At 34.1% G+C, this 18,630-nt stretch overlaps 1 protein-coding gene across 2 annotated transcripts; it reads right to left on the bottom strand.

Annotated features, from left to right (window-relative positions):
• Positions 1-13,167: 13,167 nt before the first annotated feature.
• LOC104780411 (expansin-like A3) lies at positions 13,168-14,563 on the bottom strand. Of its 2 annotated transcripts, XM_010504906.3 has the most exons (4): positions 14,495-14,563; positions 14,156-14,233; positions 13,770-14,073; positions 13,168-13,678 (listed from the first exon to the last, which is right to left on the bottom strand). In XM_010504906.3, the coding sequence occupies exons 1-4, from the start codon at positions 14,553-14,555 to the stop codon at positions 13,303-13,305; spliced, it is 819 nt and encodes a 272-aa protein (XP_010503208.1). In that variant the 5' UTR covers positions 14,556-14,563; the 3' UTR covers positions 13,168-13,302. The 2 variants fall into 2 exon arrangements, with proteins under 2 accessions (XP_010503208.1, XP_087366396.1); XM_087510270.1 differs by lacking the exon at positions 14,495-14,563 and having other exon boundaries at positions 14,156-14,343.
• Between the last annotated feature and the right edge of the window lie 4,067 nt (positions 14,564-18,630).

The following is an 18,630-nucleotide window of genomic DNA, read 5'->3' as shown; positions in this document are numbered from 1 at the left end:
TTTTTGTTTAAGTAAGCACATCGTCTAGTTCGGCCAATTCAAGCCAGTAATTTTTGAAATGTTTAAAAAAGACTTACACTTATTTTTGTAACATCTCTTAAAAATTAAAAAAAATATCCAAAAAGACTTTGGTAATCAAAATTTCTTAGAAATTAAACATATTCAAATCAGTTATTTGTTTGATTATTTTTTTTCAACATGATAAAATTTTCCAACTCGCAAAGTATTTCTTAAGAAAACAAAACAAAACAAATATGATATGAATATGATTCTGTTAAGGCAACCCTTGTGCTTGCTTGTTGATGGACTTGTAAACTGGCGTTTGTACGTATGATGAAGAGTCACAGGGGATCCCTGTCGAAAATCTGATGATGTTTCACAAAAAAATACAAAAGTGCTCGTTCCATTGTTCTTGCTGGTTTCTCTTTGGCGGTATTATAAAAGAATCATTAATGTCTCTTATAACAACTATCGCAATGGTTGCATTGCGTGTGACATACAAAAAAACTCCAAACCCTTACGATCGAGCTATATTTGGCCTGCTTGAAGATCAAATAATTGCAAACTCAATCAACACCAAGGACAAAAGCCAATAAATTATAAAGTTAGATGAGACATTACATCGCCATATGTATGAATAGGCAAGAATATTTTTGCCGATTTATTCTTGTTCCACACTAACAGTTTTGCATTACCTGAGATAACTAAACTGCATTTTAAGTATGTGTTTGAGTCTTGCCCATTAGATTAAAGAATCCTATTATAGCTCAAAAGTCTCCAGCACGTTTTGTGTATTAGAGTTGAATCAATTGATAACAAATATTTCATCAAGATGAATAAAATGTACTAAACTAAAATAAAGATAACAGTTATCAAAGAATTAATATCTCCAGTTCAACGCATATATTGCTGGGAACATTTAAGGAAAAATGATCAAAAACACAGATATGGCTTCGCCCGGGTTCGAACTGGAGACCTTCAGTGTGTTAGACTGACTTGATACCAACTACACCACTAAACCTTCATGCCAGGTTTGAGTTACTAAAAATAATCAACGAATAATTACTCTCTTGCCATATACAATATCTATATATCTTATTATATAAACCTTGGTTTTCAAAGTTAGTAACTCACCGGATCGTGACACGTGTTAGTTTTAACAATTAGAGATCAAAGTTAAAAACTCACCAGATCGTAACAAGTGTTAATTTTATCGATTAAATATCAAAGTTAGTAACTCATCAGATCATGACATATGTCAATTTTAACAATCAAAAATTACAGTTTTCAATCTTGGTAAAACAAAGCATAAGATAAAACATAAAATAATTGTAATCTTATTATATTTAAAAAAGAACAACTAAGATAAATATATTATGTGTCATTCACATCAAAGTTTCACTATTACAAAAATTCCCAACCACTACATGCTAAAATAAATATACTATATGTCATCCATATTTGGTCGTATAATTATACTATATAACCTAACACATTAAATTTTATGTCTTTGTTTGCACAAATAAATAAATAAATAAATTTTATGTTTCTATGGTTAGCCAATTTCGTACACTGAGTACTGCAACAAGATTTGTGAAGGCAGTCTTAGGAAAAAAGCTTGAATTGAAGTCTGAACTAATTTTTTAATTTTATGTCTTTGTTTGCACAAAAGAATAAATAAATAAAATTTATGTTTCTATGGTTAGCCAATTTCGTACACTGAGTACTGCAACAAGATTTGTGAAGGCAGTCTTAGGAAAAAAGCTTGAATTGAAGTCTGAACTAATTTTTTTATTATATTAAAAAATTTATTATATAAAATTGGGTTTTCAAATTAGTCATTAACATGATCATGACACATGTCAAGTACACTGATGAGATGTTGACACGTGTCAAATGTATTATTTTTCAAAACAACTAATTAAGAAAATAACATTAAATCCAAATAAAATTTACATGTTTATATCTAAAAAAAATTCTAAATCAAAAAGGAAAATTAACAAATCTAATCTATTTTCCATTGTACGTTACTTATATTATACGAGTTTTCTCAATAATATTTTGACATGTATAAACAAAAAAGTAATTCACTAAGCATGTATATTATTATTAATAAATAAATAGTGAATAATAAATTTAAAAAGAATAACATAAGTTATGTCAAAAATATTATTTTTTTGAAACATAATTAGAGCTAATTAAGAAAATAACATTATATCTACATAACATTACATGTTTATATCGAAAGCTTTGATCTTTGATTTTTTTTTCTCATACAATTTTGTCGATCTATTGTGTGGGTCTTTGATTCGTGCGAGTTTTTAAATGGAAGTTATCAGATGCAATGAAGAAATCGAAGTATAATGCCTGCTAATTTAATCGAGGATGGAGACACTGATGAAGGTTCCAAAAGTGATTCTACAGTTAATAGCATTATAAGTTTAGAAGATAAGTCGGTGGTTGATGTTTCTGGTCAAAATTTAGAGTTATTTTTTCTGAATAATGCTGATGATTATAGTACTGAAACAAGAGCTGCTTGATCGAGTAATTGAGAAGCGGTTTCAAATTTGGGAATTTGGAATGGTATAACATTTTAAAATTGGTTTCAAACCGAATTTTTGTGGTTTTCTATCGGATTAGGTTCGTAAACCGTTTAAACCAGGTATATGGAGAAATATATGAGAACTTTTGATTCGGGTAAAAATAAGTTGAGAATATTTGAGACGAGGTCATAGCTTTAAGTTGTTTTGGTACAATTGGATACCTCTGAAGAGTAAATAGGTCGTTGATCCTTAACGTGATTATGACATATGTCATGTTTTGGATTGTATAGAAAGTTTCTATTTTGTATATCTGCTCTAAGACTTATATATACCATCCTGATTATAATTTTCAAATTTTTATTTTTATTATATTATATTAACTTTCTTTCAATTTCTCAACTTTTATTGGGTTATTCATAAAATCATTGTAATCGAATAAATAATTTTCACCAGTTGTTCATCCAAAATATCTTTAGAGTAAAAAAAAACTTCATGGTTAAAGAAATTATGTCACAAAACAATCTTAGTAATTATAAGAACTATGATTATGCCAAAATGAAAGTAGAGCAACATAAAATTTGTTTAGAAGACATTTTATAGGTGGTGATAAAGAGCATACTTTAACAATAAAATAATTTTGGGTGTAAGAACATATTTTTAATGGTAAAATATAGAGTAAAATTGTATGTGGTTACTTATTAGATGTTTCTTTGATGAATTTGTTGCATGTAAAATATTTTGTGAATAAGTTGTGAAACGTTTTTGAAATTTGACAATAATAAAATTTGTAATGATGAGTATTTGGAAAAAGTTTTAGTGGAATATAATTTAGCTTTAGATTATTGTAATAATTGTTATAATATATTAAAAATATATAAATGTAAACAAATGTATGAAGGTAGATACAATAAAATTTATTTATATATTTTCAAACAATTGTTTAAGGTTTAGGATTTATTCTCTTCAACAATTTTTAAACCCGCATATCGTGCGGGCCCTTATCTACTATATATATAAAGTTAAATTTCCTCTCTTCTCCTTCCTCCACATCATCATCCACCTAATCAATATTTTTTTTGTTTTTGCATAAAAAATACTATTTTAAATATTCATTAATTGCTTATTTATTATTTATAACTAATAATAGTAGAAAATAAATATAAACGAATTAACTAAAGGTAATTAAATTATAAAATAGTATACACAATTATGTAAATTTATTATGAAGTAAATAATAAAAATAATAACTATATAAAATGAATTAAGTAAAAGAAATGGAAATTTTAAAATAGTAAAAATAATACTATGAATTGGTTTTAGTAATAATGTTATTATTCAAATTATAACCAAAAAATGAACATATTCCAAAATTTAGAATGGGTTAATGAGTTTTAGAATGGAAGTAAGATTTTAATGCATGGTAAAGCAAAAAAAAATAATGTATGTAATTGTATTTATAAAAATCTAAACAGAAAAATAAAATTGAAGTGAAACATATACTACAAAGATTTATTGTTAAATTGCACTTATAAAAAATAAAAAATTAATTACTTAACTCAACTTAAAAGTTTTAATCTAAAACGAGGATATTGTAAGGGTCACACTTTTTTTTGGGAAAACTATGAAAAACATTTTTGAAAAAAAATCCATCTAAAAAAAATCAATGGTCAGAAAATATAGAAAAAAATATGTAAGGGGTTACAAAAAGTGACATTTGATTTGTGTAGTATATCTCATAAGGTATATTATCAACTAGAGGTACGATTTGATAACATGATAAAAAAAAAAAAAAAAACAAGCTCGAGACTTCATCAATTTTATCAAATGATTTTAACCCAAAATATTGGTAAAAAAAAAACATATTTAAAGTGCACTATGTTTTTTTTTAGAAGACTAAATTGAGGTTGCATCACAAAATTAACATCTACAAATAACATATGAGGTTTTAGAAAAAAAATGTAACTTGGATTATGTTATTGTCGGGTTTAAACGTTTTACCATTTAGACATTCTTAAATTGGTAGGAAATTCTATTATGGCAGATGATGCACTTGTACATAGTGAAGGTCAATTGGTGACAGCTTGTCCTTTGGGAAGGTTGTTAAAGGGTGGGGACCAGAGTTCGAGGAACGTCTGGCGTACCAATAACCTACTGGTAGTTTAGATGAATAGTTCTTTTCCACGGTGAGGGGTTAGGATCGATGCCCTACAGGGCCAGCTTGAGGTCCATGGGGGCAAGCTAGCGGTGGGCTAGTGGGGTCACGGGACGGGTTGTCATACAAGCTAGCCACCTCTTGTTGGGAAGACCTTGGCAGTTTGATAAAGGAACTTCACATTGCGGCCGCACTAACCAGTATACATTTGTACACGGTAACAAACATATAAGCTTAAAGCCTTTAACTCCAACACAAGTTAGAGAAATGCAAGTGAAACTGTCTAAGGATTCAGACTCTAAAATGAACTTCCTTATCCAATCAAGTGATGTTAGAAAGTCCATTAAGGACTCTAACCAACTCTTATTGATGGTTTTTAGAGATTTGTTGGTTGAAGGAACATGTGGCTTCGAAGATACGCTCTCGGACTACATCAAGGACGTACTTAGGCGATACTCGGACGTGTTCCCAGATGAATTGCCCGAAGGTCTACCGCCTCTACGGGGCATCGAGCATCAGATCGACTTGATTCCCAGAGCACAACTGCCCAACCGTCTCACGTACCGAGTAAACCCGGAGGAGGCCAAAGAATTGGAGCAACAAGTGTTTGAGCTCATGTCCCAGGGTTATGTCCGAGAGAGCCTTAGCCCTTGTGTCGTTCCTGTCCTGCTCGTCCCGAAGAAAGACGGATCATGGCGCATGTGCGTCGACTGCCAGGCCATAAACAACATCACGATCAAGTACCGACATCCAATTCCGCGTCTTGATGACATGTTGGATAAGCTCAGCGGATCAACCATTTTCTCCAAGATCAACCTCAAAAGTGGTTACCACCAAGTGAGGATGAAGCAAGGTTTGTACAAATGGTTGGTTATGCCATTCGGATTATCAAATGCCCCTTCGACCTTCATGCGCTTAATGAACCATGTGATGAGAGACTTTATCAACAAGTTCGTTGTGGTTTATTTCGATGATATTCTCATTTATAGCTCTTGCCTAACTGACCACGTCAAGCACTTGGAACATGTTTTAAACACCCTCCACGAAGAGCAACTGTACGCCAACTTGAAAAAGTGCGTCTTTGTTGCCAATGAACTTGTCTTCTTAGGTTTTGTTGTCAGTGAATAGGGACTTTAGGTGGACGGTGAGAAGATCTGAGCCATAGAGGAATGGCTCAAGCCCACCAACATCTCCCAATTTCGATCGTTCCACAGGTTAGCCAGTTTTTACCGACAGTTCGTGAGAGACTTTAGCACGGTCGTCGCCCCCTTACCGCGGTGATCAAGAAGAATTAGGAGTTCAAGTGGGGAGCCGAACAAGAACGAGCCTTCTTGGAGATCAAGAAGCGTCTTACTCAAGCTCCTCTCCTTGTCCTGCCCGACTTCAACACGACCTTTGAGGTGGAATGCGACGCATCCGACGTTGGCATCGGAGCCATCCTCACGCAAGGCGGTAAACTGGTGGCCTATTTCAGCGAGTAGCTCAGCGGTACAACCCTCAACTATCCCACTTATGACAAGGAGATGTACGCGCTGGTCCGTGCCATGGAGACTTGGTAGCATTATTTGCTAGCTCGGGAGTGTGTAATCCACACGGACCATGAGACTTTAAAACATTTGCACGGCCAAACCAATCTCAAGAAGAGGCATGCCAAATGGCTGGAGTTCATCGAATCCTTCCCATACGTTATCATGTATAAGAAAGGAAAGGAGAATGTCGTGGCCGATGCCCTTTCCCGAAGACACGCCTTGATCACCACCATGAACCGCCAAAGTATGGGGGTTCCAAATGGCTGGAGTTCATCAAGAACGCGTACGCAGATGATGCTGAGTTTGGGGAATGTTTCAAGAACTTTGGCAAAGGCAACTATACGGATTTCTATGTGTATAAGGGCTACTTATTCAGAGATCGGCATCTTTGCATCCCAACCGGCTCTATCCGCGACCTATTGATCTGAGAAGCGCATAGTGGAGGTCTGATCGGACATTTTGGCGTGGCTAAAACTTTAACCATACTATAAGAGCACTTCTTCTGGCCAAGGATGCAGATCATGGTCGAGAAGCATTGCGGCCAGAACGTAGTATGTCGAGCCTCCAAATCCACCACTCATCCGCACAGACTCTACACCCTGTTACCGGTCTCGATAGGTCCTTGGGTCGACTTGTCCATGGACTTTGTCCTTGGATTGCCACCAATACATCGGAAGGACAATCATGGTAGTGGTCGATCGTTTCTCCAAAATGGCGCACTTCATTCCATGCCACAAGAGCCACGACGCAGTGCACATAGCTGACCTGTTCTTCAGCAATGTAGTATGTCTTCATGGCCTTCCCCGGACGATCATCACTGACCTGGAACCAAAATTCCTTGGCAACTTCTGGCGTACCTTGTGGAAGAATTTGGGGGCAAAGCTACTCTATTCCACTGCCGCACACCCTCAAACCGACGGATAGAACGAGGTCGTCAACCGGACTCTTGGCGCATTACTCTGAACGGCTATCGCAAGAAACAAAGGAACCTGGTTAGAGTGCATCTCACTCATCGAGTTTGCCTACAAACAAGCGGTTCACTCGGCCACGAAGAAGTCACCGTTCGAAGTGGCCTACGGATTTAAACCGTTAACTATGATGCATTTGGTACCATTGCCACCGGACGAGATTGAAAGCCAAGACAGGGCCACCAAGGCCGAATTGGTCAAGTGTTTGCATGAAGAGGTCCGAGCCAACATCGAGAGAAGAAACGAGCAATACGCACGTTATGCCAACAAGGGACGCAAGCCAATGTTTTTCCAACCTGGTGATTGGGTTTGGTTACACCTAAGGACGGAGCGGTTCGCACAAAGACGGAAGGACAAGCTTAGCCCACGGGGCGACAAACCCTTCCAGATCATCGAGAAGATCAACTACAACGCCTATCGCCTTGAGCTACCCGGTGAGTACAATACATCAACATCGTTTAATGTTGCTGATCTTGTTCTGTTTGATGCAGGTGGCGGCGACGATGTTTTGGGGACAAAACCTTCACAAGGGGGAGGGAATGATGTGAGCACCAGACCGGACATGTGTCTAGGAACACTCGCACCAGACGAAGACACCAGCGGAACACCCGTGGGAAAACTCGAAGCCAGCATGCCTAGGATGATTCCCGGTGCAACCACTCGGACCAAGAGCTCATCCAGGACTTCAAGACACAGGATCAACTACTTCGTCCAAGCCTTCGTCCAAGAAGACCAAGAGATCAACTCGGCCAAGGCAACCATCGGCAAGACCGTCCGTACGGCCTTCGTCCTTACCCAAGGATGAGGGCGCCAAAGACGTTAGGATCATGACTCATACTCTTTTTCCTTACTTCAGGTTTTTTCCATGAGGTTTACCAGAGAAGGTTTTAACGAGGCGACGAGTCCTAACGCACAACGTCGCGTTTAACTCAAGGATGCATGCAACACTGCGTTTAACATCTGTGACGTGACAATCCGCACTCAGCCTAAGGACGCGGCCTTTCTTTTCTGTCCTTTTCCTTTAAACTTTGCGTTTTGAACCTTTCTAGACTCTTCCCTTGTGAACGTTGGAATAGTGTGACGTATGTGGCCTTGTTTAAACCAAATATAGGGCTACGTGTTCACCGTCTGAGGAGACGCGTCAAGGGCAAACGTATGCGGACCATAGCGAGTTCGCGTGTCCCTACTCCCCTTTCAACCGTTACACTATTAAAGCTCCCAACGCCACTAGCTTAGGTTCTTTAGACTTGAATGAAATTATAATTTTTTCAAAGAGTGAATCTTTGAGTTCTTGTGATGTGATTCTCCCAAGGAATCGACGCTCTAAGGTAGGTAGACTGATAGTCCTAGAACTCCGATGGCTGGCGAAGCTGGATGATAAGGCGTGAGATAAATCGAAAATCCTTATGCCCCAAACTCTCTTTAAACAAACTAAACAAAGAAAGGCGGTGGAACTTTAGATAGAAGCTTCACGGAGATAGATGACAAGGCGTGAGACGAATCCCAAAAATCCTTGTGCCCTAGACTCTCTTGTAACGACTCTTCAATCCTCAGCTAATGAATGGCAACGTCAAGTGCGGCGGAATCACTTGATATACCGAAAACTCTTTTATGTAACCCACCAAGGTGAACTCTTTGATGTAACCCACCAAGGAGAAAGAACAAGTTCCAAAAGGAACAAAGGAGTTAACCACTCTCAATAAAAGATAAAAGATTTCTTGATTGAATGATTTCTCAAATGAGATTACATGTGTTTATATAGAGATAGAAAATTTGGTCACAAAGCCAAATATTAATTATTCTTGAAACTAAAAACATTAAAGATACTAAGTTGAATGAAGACCCAACTCTTGGTGCATGTTTCCAAACTGACTCTTGATGCATGTATCTCTTATTTTCGTCACTCTTCTTTGACCACAAAATAAAGTGATTATTTTGGGCTTTCTTGGGCTTGTATTAGGCTCAAAGTGGCCTGAACTCGATAGATATCATCCCCAATATAATTTTCTATGCTTTCTTTGGCCATAAGCTCTTGAATTGACCCATTAAGTGTTTCCTTGATCTTCTCTCTCTTTGACTCCTTGATCCAACTTGTTGATGAGAAACAACATGGGCTGTACTATTTCTTCCCCTTGGGATTAGTAGAAACACCTCCTGGTTGTCAAACATAATTTTGGAAGCACCTAAACCAATTGGATCTAAACCTCTTCAGGTGAAGAACTAGATTGACCTCCTTTGGCAAATGAAGCGTAACTTTGTGGTTTGTTGGCCAAATCTTGTATTTCTGATCTTTTTGGAAACATAAGAGATCCATTAACATCCTCCATATGGTTTCGTGTCGAAATTGTTTCTGAGTTGATCTGTGCAACTCGATCTTTGGCTCAGACGTGAAACTGGGACTAGAATGTGATTCCAAATCTTCATGGTTGCGGAATGGATCAAGATTCCAGAACAGTTTGGTTCATAGCTTGAATCCTCCTGACCTGGTCGGAATCCTCCGTTGAATGCTCGTAGGTCCAAATCGCATAGCCATGAGTTCACCTGATTTGTAAAATGAATAACTCCTTCATACGAACACTGATTGGATTCCACTTCGAGATATGCTCAAAATGAGGTAAGAATGTATCCCAAATAGTCGTTTGGCTGGAATAATTGATCTTTGACTTCATTCGTGTTGAACAATATTCAAGGGTCTTCCTGGATGGTCTCATGATCATATCATCTTGTCTCACCCTCTTTCTCGCAACCTAGTCCTCGAGCTAAACTTGAAAGAAACCCTAGAAGGATCGATTCAAAGTCGCTCTCCTTCTAGATGGCGTACGACGTCCCCCATCACTCGTACATACCGCCGATTCATCCCATTTCGCAACCGTCCTCACGACGCTCAATCAGAATGTTGGAGATCCACTTCGACTCCATCTTTTCTAGTGAATCAAGGTCGAGTTTCTTACTTGGTTCGCTAGCCATCGTCTGATCCCGCTGTTACAATCCATCCGCAACCGCGTCCGCTTATTTGTACTATCGCCATCGTACCCTCATCGTACCACCCCACGTTCCACTCGTTCGTTTATCTCCAAATCTCGTCCCCACGGTTCATTTCCTCTCTATTATCGTTTCCCACTGTTTGGTCTGAGAGAAGCCACCGTCTTCCTAAGCGTCCCACAGAATTGAACTCCGACCGAGCCGGTAAGCCGACCGGTGCTTCCATCACATCCTCTAACACATGGATGAATGTCTAAACTCTCTCAAAAAAAAAAAAAAACCAAACCAAGATTTGAGAACCAATCGACCTGGCAAAACACTCAAGAGCAAATAATTTATTTTCGAATCTGACCTGTTTTTGAATTATACGGAGAGGATTTTAAGAAGAGAGACTCTAGCAGGACAAGACAGAGCGTAAAACAAAACAAGTCATTACACTCTCGTCTCTTGAATCAACAATCCCCTGCAACCCTTGTGGTGATGATGATGATTCTGTCTTTAAACCTTCGGTGACGACTAGCGCAGGAGAAGACACATAGCGTAACACAAAACAAGTCATTACACACTCGTCTCTTGCATCATTTTAACCAAAGCATTCACCTCTTGATCATCACCATCACACCAACCAAACACTCTCCAAAGACGCGTCTATCTCTCTTTCAACATTATCATATATATCTCGATCTCCTTCTTGATATCTTTCCTCGACGCCATGTAAAAACATCTACGTCACTCTCAAGGCTAAACTTACGACGCCATGTAAAAAAATTGACGATGTCAAAATATAGCCGATGTATCATATACACGTTGCCAAACGCCCAAACCCAACGAGCATCCCAAGCAAAAGCATCCCTAAGCAGTGTAAAAAGTTTCAATAGCACGGTGGCTTGTTGATTCAATAATGGGCTTGGGCTGTAAGAGGCTGGATTCTAGTTTGAGTCAAATATTTTTTGAGTCACTTATTATCTCAGACCATTTCTAATGTATATCTCTATTTTTTACTTTAAAATTGAGTAAATCAAAAATAGAGCATTGTTTTGCTTTAATGTATTACTCTATTTTCAACTTTAAAATAGAGTTAGTGTAAAAAAAATAGAGGTGAAAATAGAGTTGCTCTATATAGAGCAATCCTATTATTTTCTCTATTTTAGAGTAAAATATAGAGTATGGTTGGAGCAAATATTGCTCTATAATAGAGATTTGACTCTAAAATAAAGTGGGGTTGGAGATGCCCTAACCACCATATTAGGAGATTTTATCTTATCTTATTCAAACATATCAGTACCAAAAATCTTTGATAGTATTAATTTTACTAAAATAACACACTCTATCCTATATAAACGTTAACATTGTACCATATATTGTTATCTTCTTCACCAACTCTTTCTAGTTCTACAAACTTATAAAAAAAAAGAAAAAAAAAGAAAAAAAAAAAGAAAACAGATTGACATGACGATGGGAAAATCTTTATCGAAGGCTGCTTTCATTATCTTTTTAACTTTTATTGGTAAATTCAATGTTTTATATAACATGGTATTAAAGAATTATATTGTGTTAGTAATGTTTATGATACACTTTTTGTGTTGTAGTGATGATATCCGTAACAGTTGAGATCGCCGAGGCGAAACGTCTTTTACTTGAAGAAACTCCTCTAGACTTATCGCATCACGAAGCTTCTTCACTGACGGTTAAGCCACTTGGTAGGTTTGAACGTTGTACGCCACCATGCAAAGAATTATGTTTTGGTACAGGCTGCTACTGCGTTTGTGAATAATGTGATCCATGTCTCAAAAGTATACATTGCAATCGCAACAGAATTAAAAAAAATAAATAAATAAATAAATAAATAAATACTGGTTCTGTTTGGTATTGTTGTTTACTTAGATTTTTATGTGAGAATTGTGTGAATCAAGCTAAGAAAAATATGTTCTTGGAAGTACCGCCAGGTCCTATGGATCTATCAACAACGATTTATGTTTTTTCAATCTATCTATCTATGTTTGTTGTAAGCTTTTGTTTAATTAGCCTATTTTATCCATCTATTAGGTTGATGAGCTTCTACTAGTTATCTGTTTTTGAAATTGAATGAATATTGGTAATAATTATGATTGCCAAAAAAAAAAAGGTGTTTATGACCAACCAATCAAGGTTGAGAAATTAAAAGAAAATTAATTTAGTATAATTAAAGAAACAATAGAAAATTATAAGCATGGTAATATATGAATCCTAAATAATGCAAAAACGAAAATATAAACTAAATAAAACAATCTAAAAATACTATAATAAATTTTATAATACAGTATTTGGAAAAGAAGACGCATATATTGATTTTTTTTTTTAGGTCAACATATTAACCTTACCTATTCCCAACTGAAAAAGGAAAAAGTATGAAAAAAATTTGGTTTAAAAAATAAGAAAAAACTTACCTTCCCATTAAGTTTTTTTCAATTAAACAAAGTTGAAAGAAGTGTTTTTGAATAAATTATTTAAATATGAGATGATGTTTATATAGAAGCAGTGAGTATTTACAAAATTTAGAATTAATAATTAACTGTATAATTTACTTAATCTCTTTTTCTATATTTTTTTGTAGAATTAATAATTTAAAAGTTGTAACTTTTGTGCTTAGTTGAAAACGGTAAAACAAATTTTGTCAAATTTAAGTCACTATTCTTCGAATTCTTTTAATCGATTATTTTATTTTCAAAATATCTTAATGTAATAATTTTTTTTTTCTTTTTCATCTTCCTCACTATAGTTGTCAACCAAAATGGTTGTCACAATATATTCCACTCATTTTTTTTTTTCATCTCATTTTTTTTTTTAGTTGAAAACCATTTGCATCCAATATGCGTGTTTAATAGCTTGTACAAGTTAAGAGATGTAGACGACTCTATGTTATTTTGTTTTCTTGTCGGATTCTTTAATTTGCTTGCATATTGCAATGATATGACTCTAGTTTTTTTAGAATGAACTTTGGTTCTTGAGTAGTGTACCGTGTACATATAACATATATATAGATCTTCTTAGTCGTCCTCTTGTTTCGTATAAATGAATTCTAATATATAATCGAATGGTACTTGTTTGTTGTTTGCCTAAATAAATAGAATTGTAATGAGTCAGTTGACTCAGTTCCATATGTGACTGCATGTATCACAACCTTCTTGAGCAATGTCGGTGATCTGAACCCCGGCATCGTAGATCCTCCCCGCTTTCCATGAGGCCGGAAGAACCCTCTTCGCCCAAACTGTTTTGCCATCGTAGCCGCCTGTCACCGTGAACCTAAACTGTAGAGCTCCGGTTGGTACTTTGTCAGTAGCCCACACGGCTCCGTGGCTTCTAGTCATGTAACTCCATTGTGACGAACCAACTTGAGCAATGTCGATGCCTACCACTTCGGTTTGGCCTCCTTGGTATAAAAGCTTTATTGCCAAGTAGTTTGGCTTTTTGCTTGCTTCTTCCACTCTCACGTGCAAATTCCTTTTACCGTAATTGCAAGGAACTCTGTTTTCATATCCAAAATGTTTTTATTAGTACCAAAATAAATCAAGTGACCATAAAAAAACCAAGAAGTTGGGTGTTTCAAGAATGGAACCTTTGGTATTCAACGTCGACGATGCCTTGTGTGAGAAGATACTTGTCAGCATCAGCACCAGGCCTAGCCATAGCCCTAAAAGCTCTACTACTAAGGACAAGATCGGTTTGGCTTCCCGTGTTCAGGTCTGTGACCATCACAACGGTTCCTTTACTGGTACACAACTTGGGGTTCTTGCATCTGACTTGAAAGCAAGCGCCACAGCCAGCACCATCTTTGTAAATGTAAGGTATAGCTCCCGCAATGTGTCCGGCGAAGAAACTGGTAGCCATGGTAGCCATAAAGCAATAAGCCCAACCTCCGGCTGTGAAAACACATCAAGACATGAGAAAAGAAAGAAACAAGTACTTTTAAAAGAAGTAATGAGAGAAGATAGGAATGTTTACAAGAGAGAGCGGAGGCAGATGAGAAATAAGATGCTTTAGAACTGTGAAGACATCGGTCACAAAGGCGGCACGGACAGTCTCCTAATCCAGCAGCTCGTATAATCACAACAGTGGATAGACAAATAAGAGATCGGTTGTTATCTCTTCTACTCTTAGGGGATAGAAGATATGACAAAGGCTTGCAAGCCTGGTTCTCCTCTCGTTCTTGATTCTCACTTAGTTTTTTAAACCATATTACTTTTCAATAACATGTTGCACAAGTTGTAAAAAACTTTTTTTATTATTTTGAATATAATTTAACATTACATTAAAATTAAAAAAGAAGAAGACATCGGTCACATGCGTTAACATATGATGAGAAGAGGGACACTACTACGAGTAGGTAGAGAAAGCTTCTCATTTTGTGTGTTTTTTTATTGAGGAAACAAATAATAAAATCTGTATGAGCAAAAGAGATTGAAATGGAATCTATATATACATTTTCAAAGACATTTATAAAAAAAATCCTGGAATTGGTACTTATTTACAAAAAATGCCATTAAATTAATTTTTTGAAATTGGTAAGTTGGGTTCGACGACATAACTCCTTCCTACTAAAGTCCAAACCTACTTGAAATCTAAATTTTTGTCTTCAAGATATTAAGATAATAAACATTAAATAGAGACAGATTTTTTAACCTTGGAGATGATCACGACCTAGATTTATGATCAAATCTCTTGATTCCCAAATATTTCCCCCTAATAGTTTATCTTAAAAAAATAAATATTAAATAGACAGAGATTTTATTATCTTCTATGATGATCCTAACCGAGATTTGTGTTCAAACTTCTTGATTCCCACCAATCATTTATTTTCTAAATTAATCAAAAGAAACAGAATTAAATACCAAAATATATCATATCCCATAAAAATTCCATAAAAAACCAATATAGTTATTATCTCCCTAATTTTTTGCTTGATCAGATATTTTTTGGAGGTGTAAAGATGTGTTGGTCGACCTAATCGTTTGCCTATAAAACTCGATTATGCATAAGCAATCACATCTACACTCACAATAAACCTTAAACACTCTTTCATTTAAATCTCTATGGCTGCTACTTTTGACTCTTTTTGATCCCTAGAACAGGGTAACGAAGCAGAAAGAGAAAGGAGCGAGGAATAAGAGGCGAGACTTACCTTTGCTGATGTTCGCGGCGGCAATATGACGTGATGGGCGGTGACATGATACCACAATTCTCTGTTTGCTTCTGATTCCTTGAGTTCTCGTCGGACAGAAGGATCGCCGTGATGCAAGAAAGAGATAGAGAGAAAGATACATGGGTTCGCTTTCGTTGGCTCTAGATCTGGAATTCTGGGGATGAAAACGATTTGTAGTTTTGGATATAAGTCATACGTTTTTAGATGTAAAACGAAAAACTATAATAATCTATTCTTTCTATTAAATATTCTGTTTGATGAGAGCATCTCCAATTCATTTCTTTATTTTTTTGTTCCAATTTGGTGTTTGGTTTTCCTCCAACAAATTCATCTATTTTTTACTTCAAAAAAGTACTATTTGAAGTATTGTATATAAGTATTGATTTGTTAATGACTCTTTTTTATTGAAATTACAAAATTAACCCAAATATCTTATTATATAAAACATGATGTCAAAGTTACTCATTACAAAATCATGATATGTATCAAATCAAATTAACAAGATCATGACACATATCAAATCTATTGATTATATGTTGACACATATTTATAAACATAGTAGGACACCTAATTATATTTACATAATTTTACATGTTTATATTTAAATAAAATATTTTTCTAAATCAAAAAGAAAAACTAACAAAAATAATATATTTTTCATTGTATGTTTATTATATTATACGTGTGTTCTCAATAAAATTTGACATGTGTAAACAAAAAACTTAATATATATATATATACATACATTTTTGGAGACATTTATGAAATAAATCCCGAAGTTCATACCTATTTACAAGCATGCCATTGGCATTAATCATTAATTTGTTTTTCATTTAATTAATTAATATTAAGTTTCTATTTTTGAAAACAAGATTTCCCATCCTAAATAAATTTCCAAAACAATCAGAACTTCTCTCTTTAACATTAAGTATTAAGTTTCTAATTAATTTAAGTTTCCAATTTTACAAAACAATATTTTCTCCATACACAAAATTCCTAAACAATCGACCTAATCAATAAACGAATTGATTTTTGATCTCAACGTATTTAAAACTAATTTTTACTTTCACGGATTTCGTATGATGAAATTTTGCGGATTAAAAATCATTGAACATGTTGCCTGACAGATTTGGACTATAGAACCTACACTAAAACTATTAGTTTATCTCATATATACTATACATTTGTAATTAGAGTTTTGAAAATTAACTTATAAATTATTTAGTATATGAACTACAAAATATTACACATATTATAACACATTCTTAACATTCCAAAAAGAAATAAAATTAAATACACATAAAAATATACACTAACATACTATATAGGCATATACTTTTGTTTAATTCTAAAGAACAAAACAAATCTAGAATTTTATATTCTATCTAATAACAAATTTAATGTAATTAAGTTATAAACTTGATAAGATGTAAGAAGAAGAAAAAAATTCTACACAAAATTCTAAATTAATTAGATAAAAAGTTAATTAATTGAGAATTTGAAAACTAAATAAATTAAAAATTATTATTTAAAATACAATAATTTATAATTTAGCTCCGCTGTGTTTTGCGGGTGAAATCCTAGTTAAGCATATATATGAATCAATAAATAATGAATAAAAAAGTTAAAAAGAATAACATAAGTTATTTAACATAATTTTAGTCAGAAATAAATTGTATTTATCATTGTAATATAAAATTTTATTGTAAGTAAGTACACAAAACCTTGAAAGAATAATGAACTTAATAGAAAAAATGAGTTTGTAGGAATGAATTTTTGGTTAATTGATGAAAATTGACAAAAGTATTACTTATGAAATTATGACATATAGAAAAATAATATTTAGGATATTTTTAGATTTCCAAAAATTTTGTGGATGTGAACTGATTTTTTTAGTGCTTATTTTTATTGTTAAATTTAAAATACTAACCAGTATACATATTATCTCATATGATGCTCATATTTTTTTTTGTTATTAAAATTTTAACTCTAATCCATGAAGAAGTGAATTATGGTTTGCGATGAAATAGATAGTTAAATGTGATTACTAAACTAAATGTCTAACGATGAAATTTCTTTTAGATTAAAAAATTTTCAAATATTAATATGTATCATTTAAAAAAAATCATTTAAAAATATGAGTAATTTTTTTATGTTTGATTTTATAATTTCAATAAATGTATTTTTGATGAGAATAAATCTTCAGTTATTTGATGAGAATGTCTTTATATTTATATATGTTTTATTTTATAAATTTCACTCATTTAAAATTGATTAATACATGAGGTAAAATTAGTACTTATGAAATAACTACATAACAAATATATCGTAAATAATGTTGATTCAGTTTTTTTTGCGAATTATATATATTGTTAATTTTTATTTGTATATAATTCACGAATATACAAATATTTTTATTTAAAATTAAATATTAATTCTTATTTTTTTTGTCTTTAGGTAATTTGGGAGCAGCAACGGGAGGAGCAGCGACGAGAGGAGCTATGTCGGGAAGAACATCGTTCTTGGAACATCGCTTTTTACCCTTCCCCTTCTTCTTCTTGCTCTTTCATCGGAGAGTAGAAAAATGCGTATCTATGAAAACGGCGGCGAGAGATCTAGGGTTGTTTATCTATCGGCGGCGGCGTGTTTATATCGAAAAAGAAGAACGGTACATATTAGGGTTTGAGGAGAGGGTTTAAAAACTTTTAATTGTACTTGGTGTCTTTTTTGGGCATTTTGGGCCTTGACTTTTGGTGTAGAAAAATGCTTCTTCAGCTTTACCGTCAACTAAATAAAGTGAAATCTTTAAAAGATTTTAGATAAAATTAGGTTTTCTTTTCTCTATTTTACTTTTATATAAAAAGGTTTAAAAGATTTTAGATAAAATTAGGTTTTCTTTTCTCTATTTTAATTTTATATAAAACATTTTTATGGTAGGTTTTAAATTTTTACATTTTAATTTTAAATTTTTTAATAAATTAGGAATTGACATGTGTCGAACATCTGAATGATACAATTGACACGTGACCCGATTTTGTTAATGAATAACTTTGACATCAAGCTTTATATAATAAGATTTTGTTAAAAAAAAAACTAGTATAATTATTATAATCTACCTAAACCTGATGTGAAACAACTCTGGTTTGATTCGAACAAATCTTATCTCTAATTTTAGGTTAAAACCAACATCACCTCGAAACCAAGTCAGCTTCTGATAATTTGAAAGTTTGAACAGAGTAATATGTTAACACATGACCATGGAGTTACAATCTGAACA

This window comes from Camelina sativa, chromosome 4, assembly GCF_030686135.1.
Source record: "Camelina sativa cultivar CO46 ecotype springtype chromosome 4, ASM3068613v1".
Lineage (NCBI taxonomy): Eukaryota > Viridiplantae > Streptophyta > Magnoliopsida > Brassicales > Brassicaceae > Camelina > Camelina sativa.
This window is presented reverse-complemented; position numbering and strand designations above follow the sequence as displayed.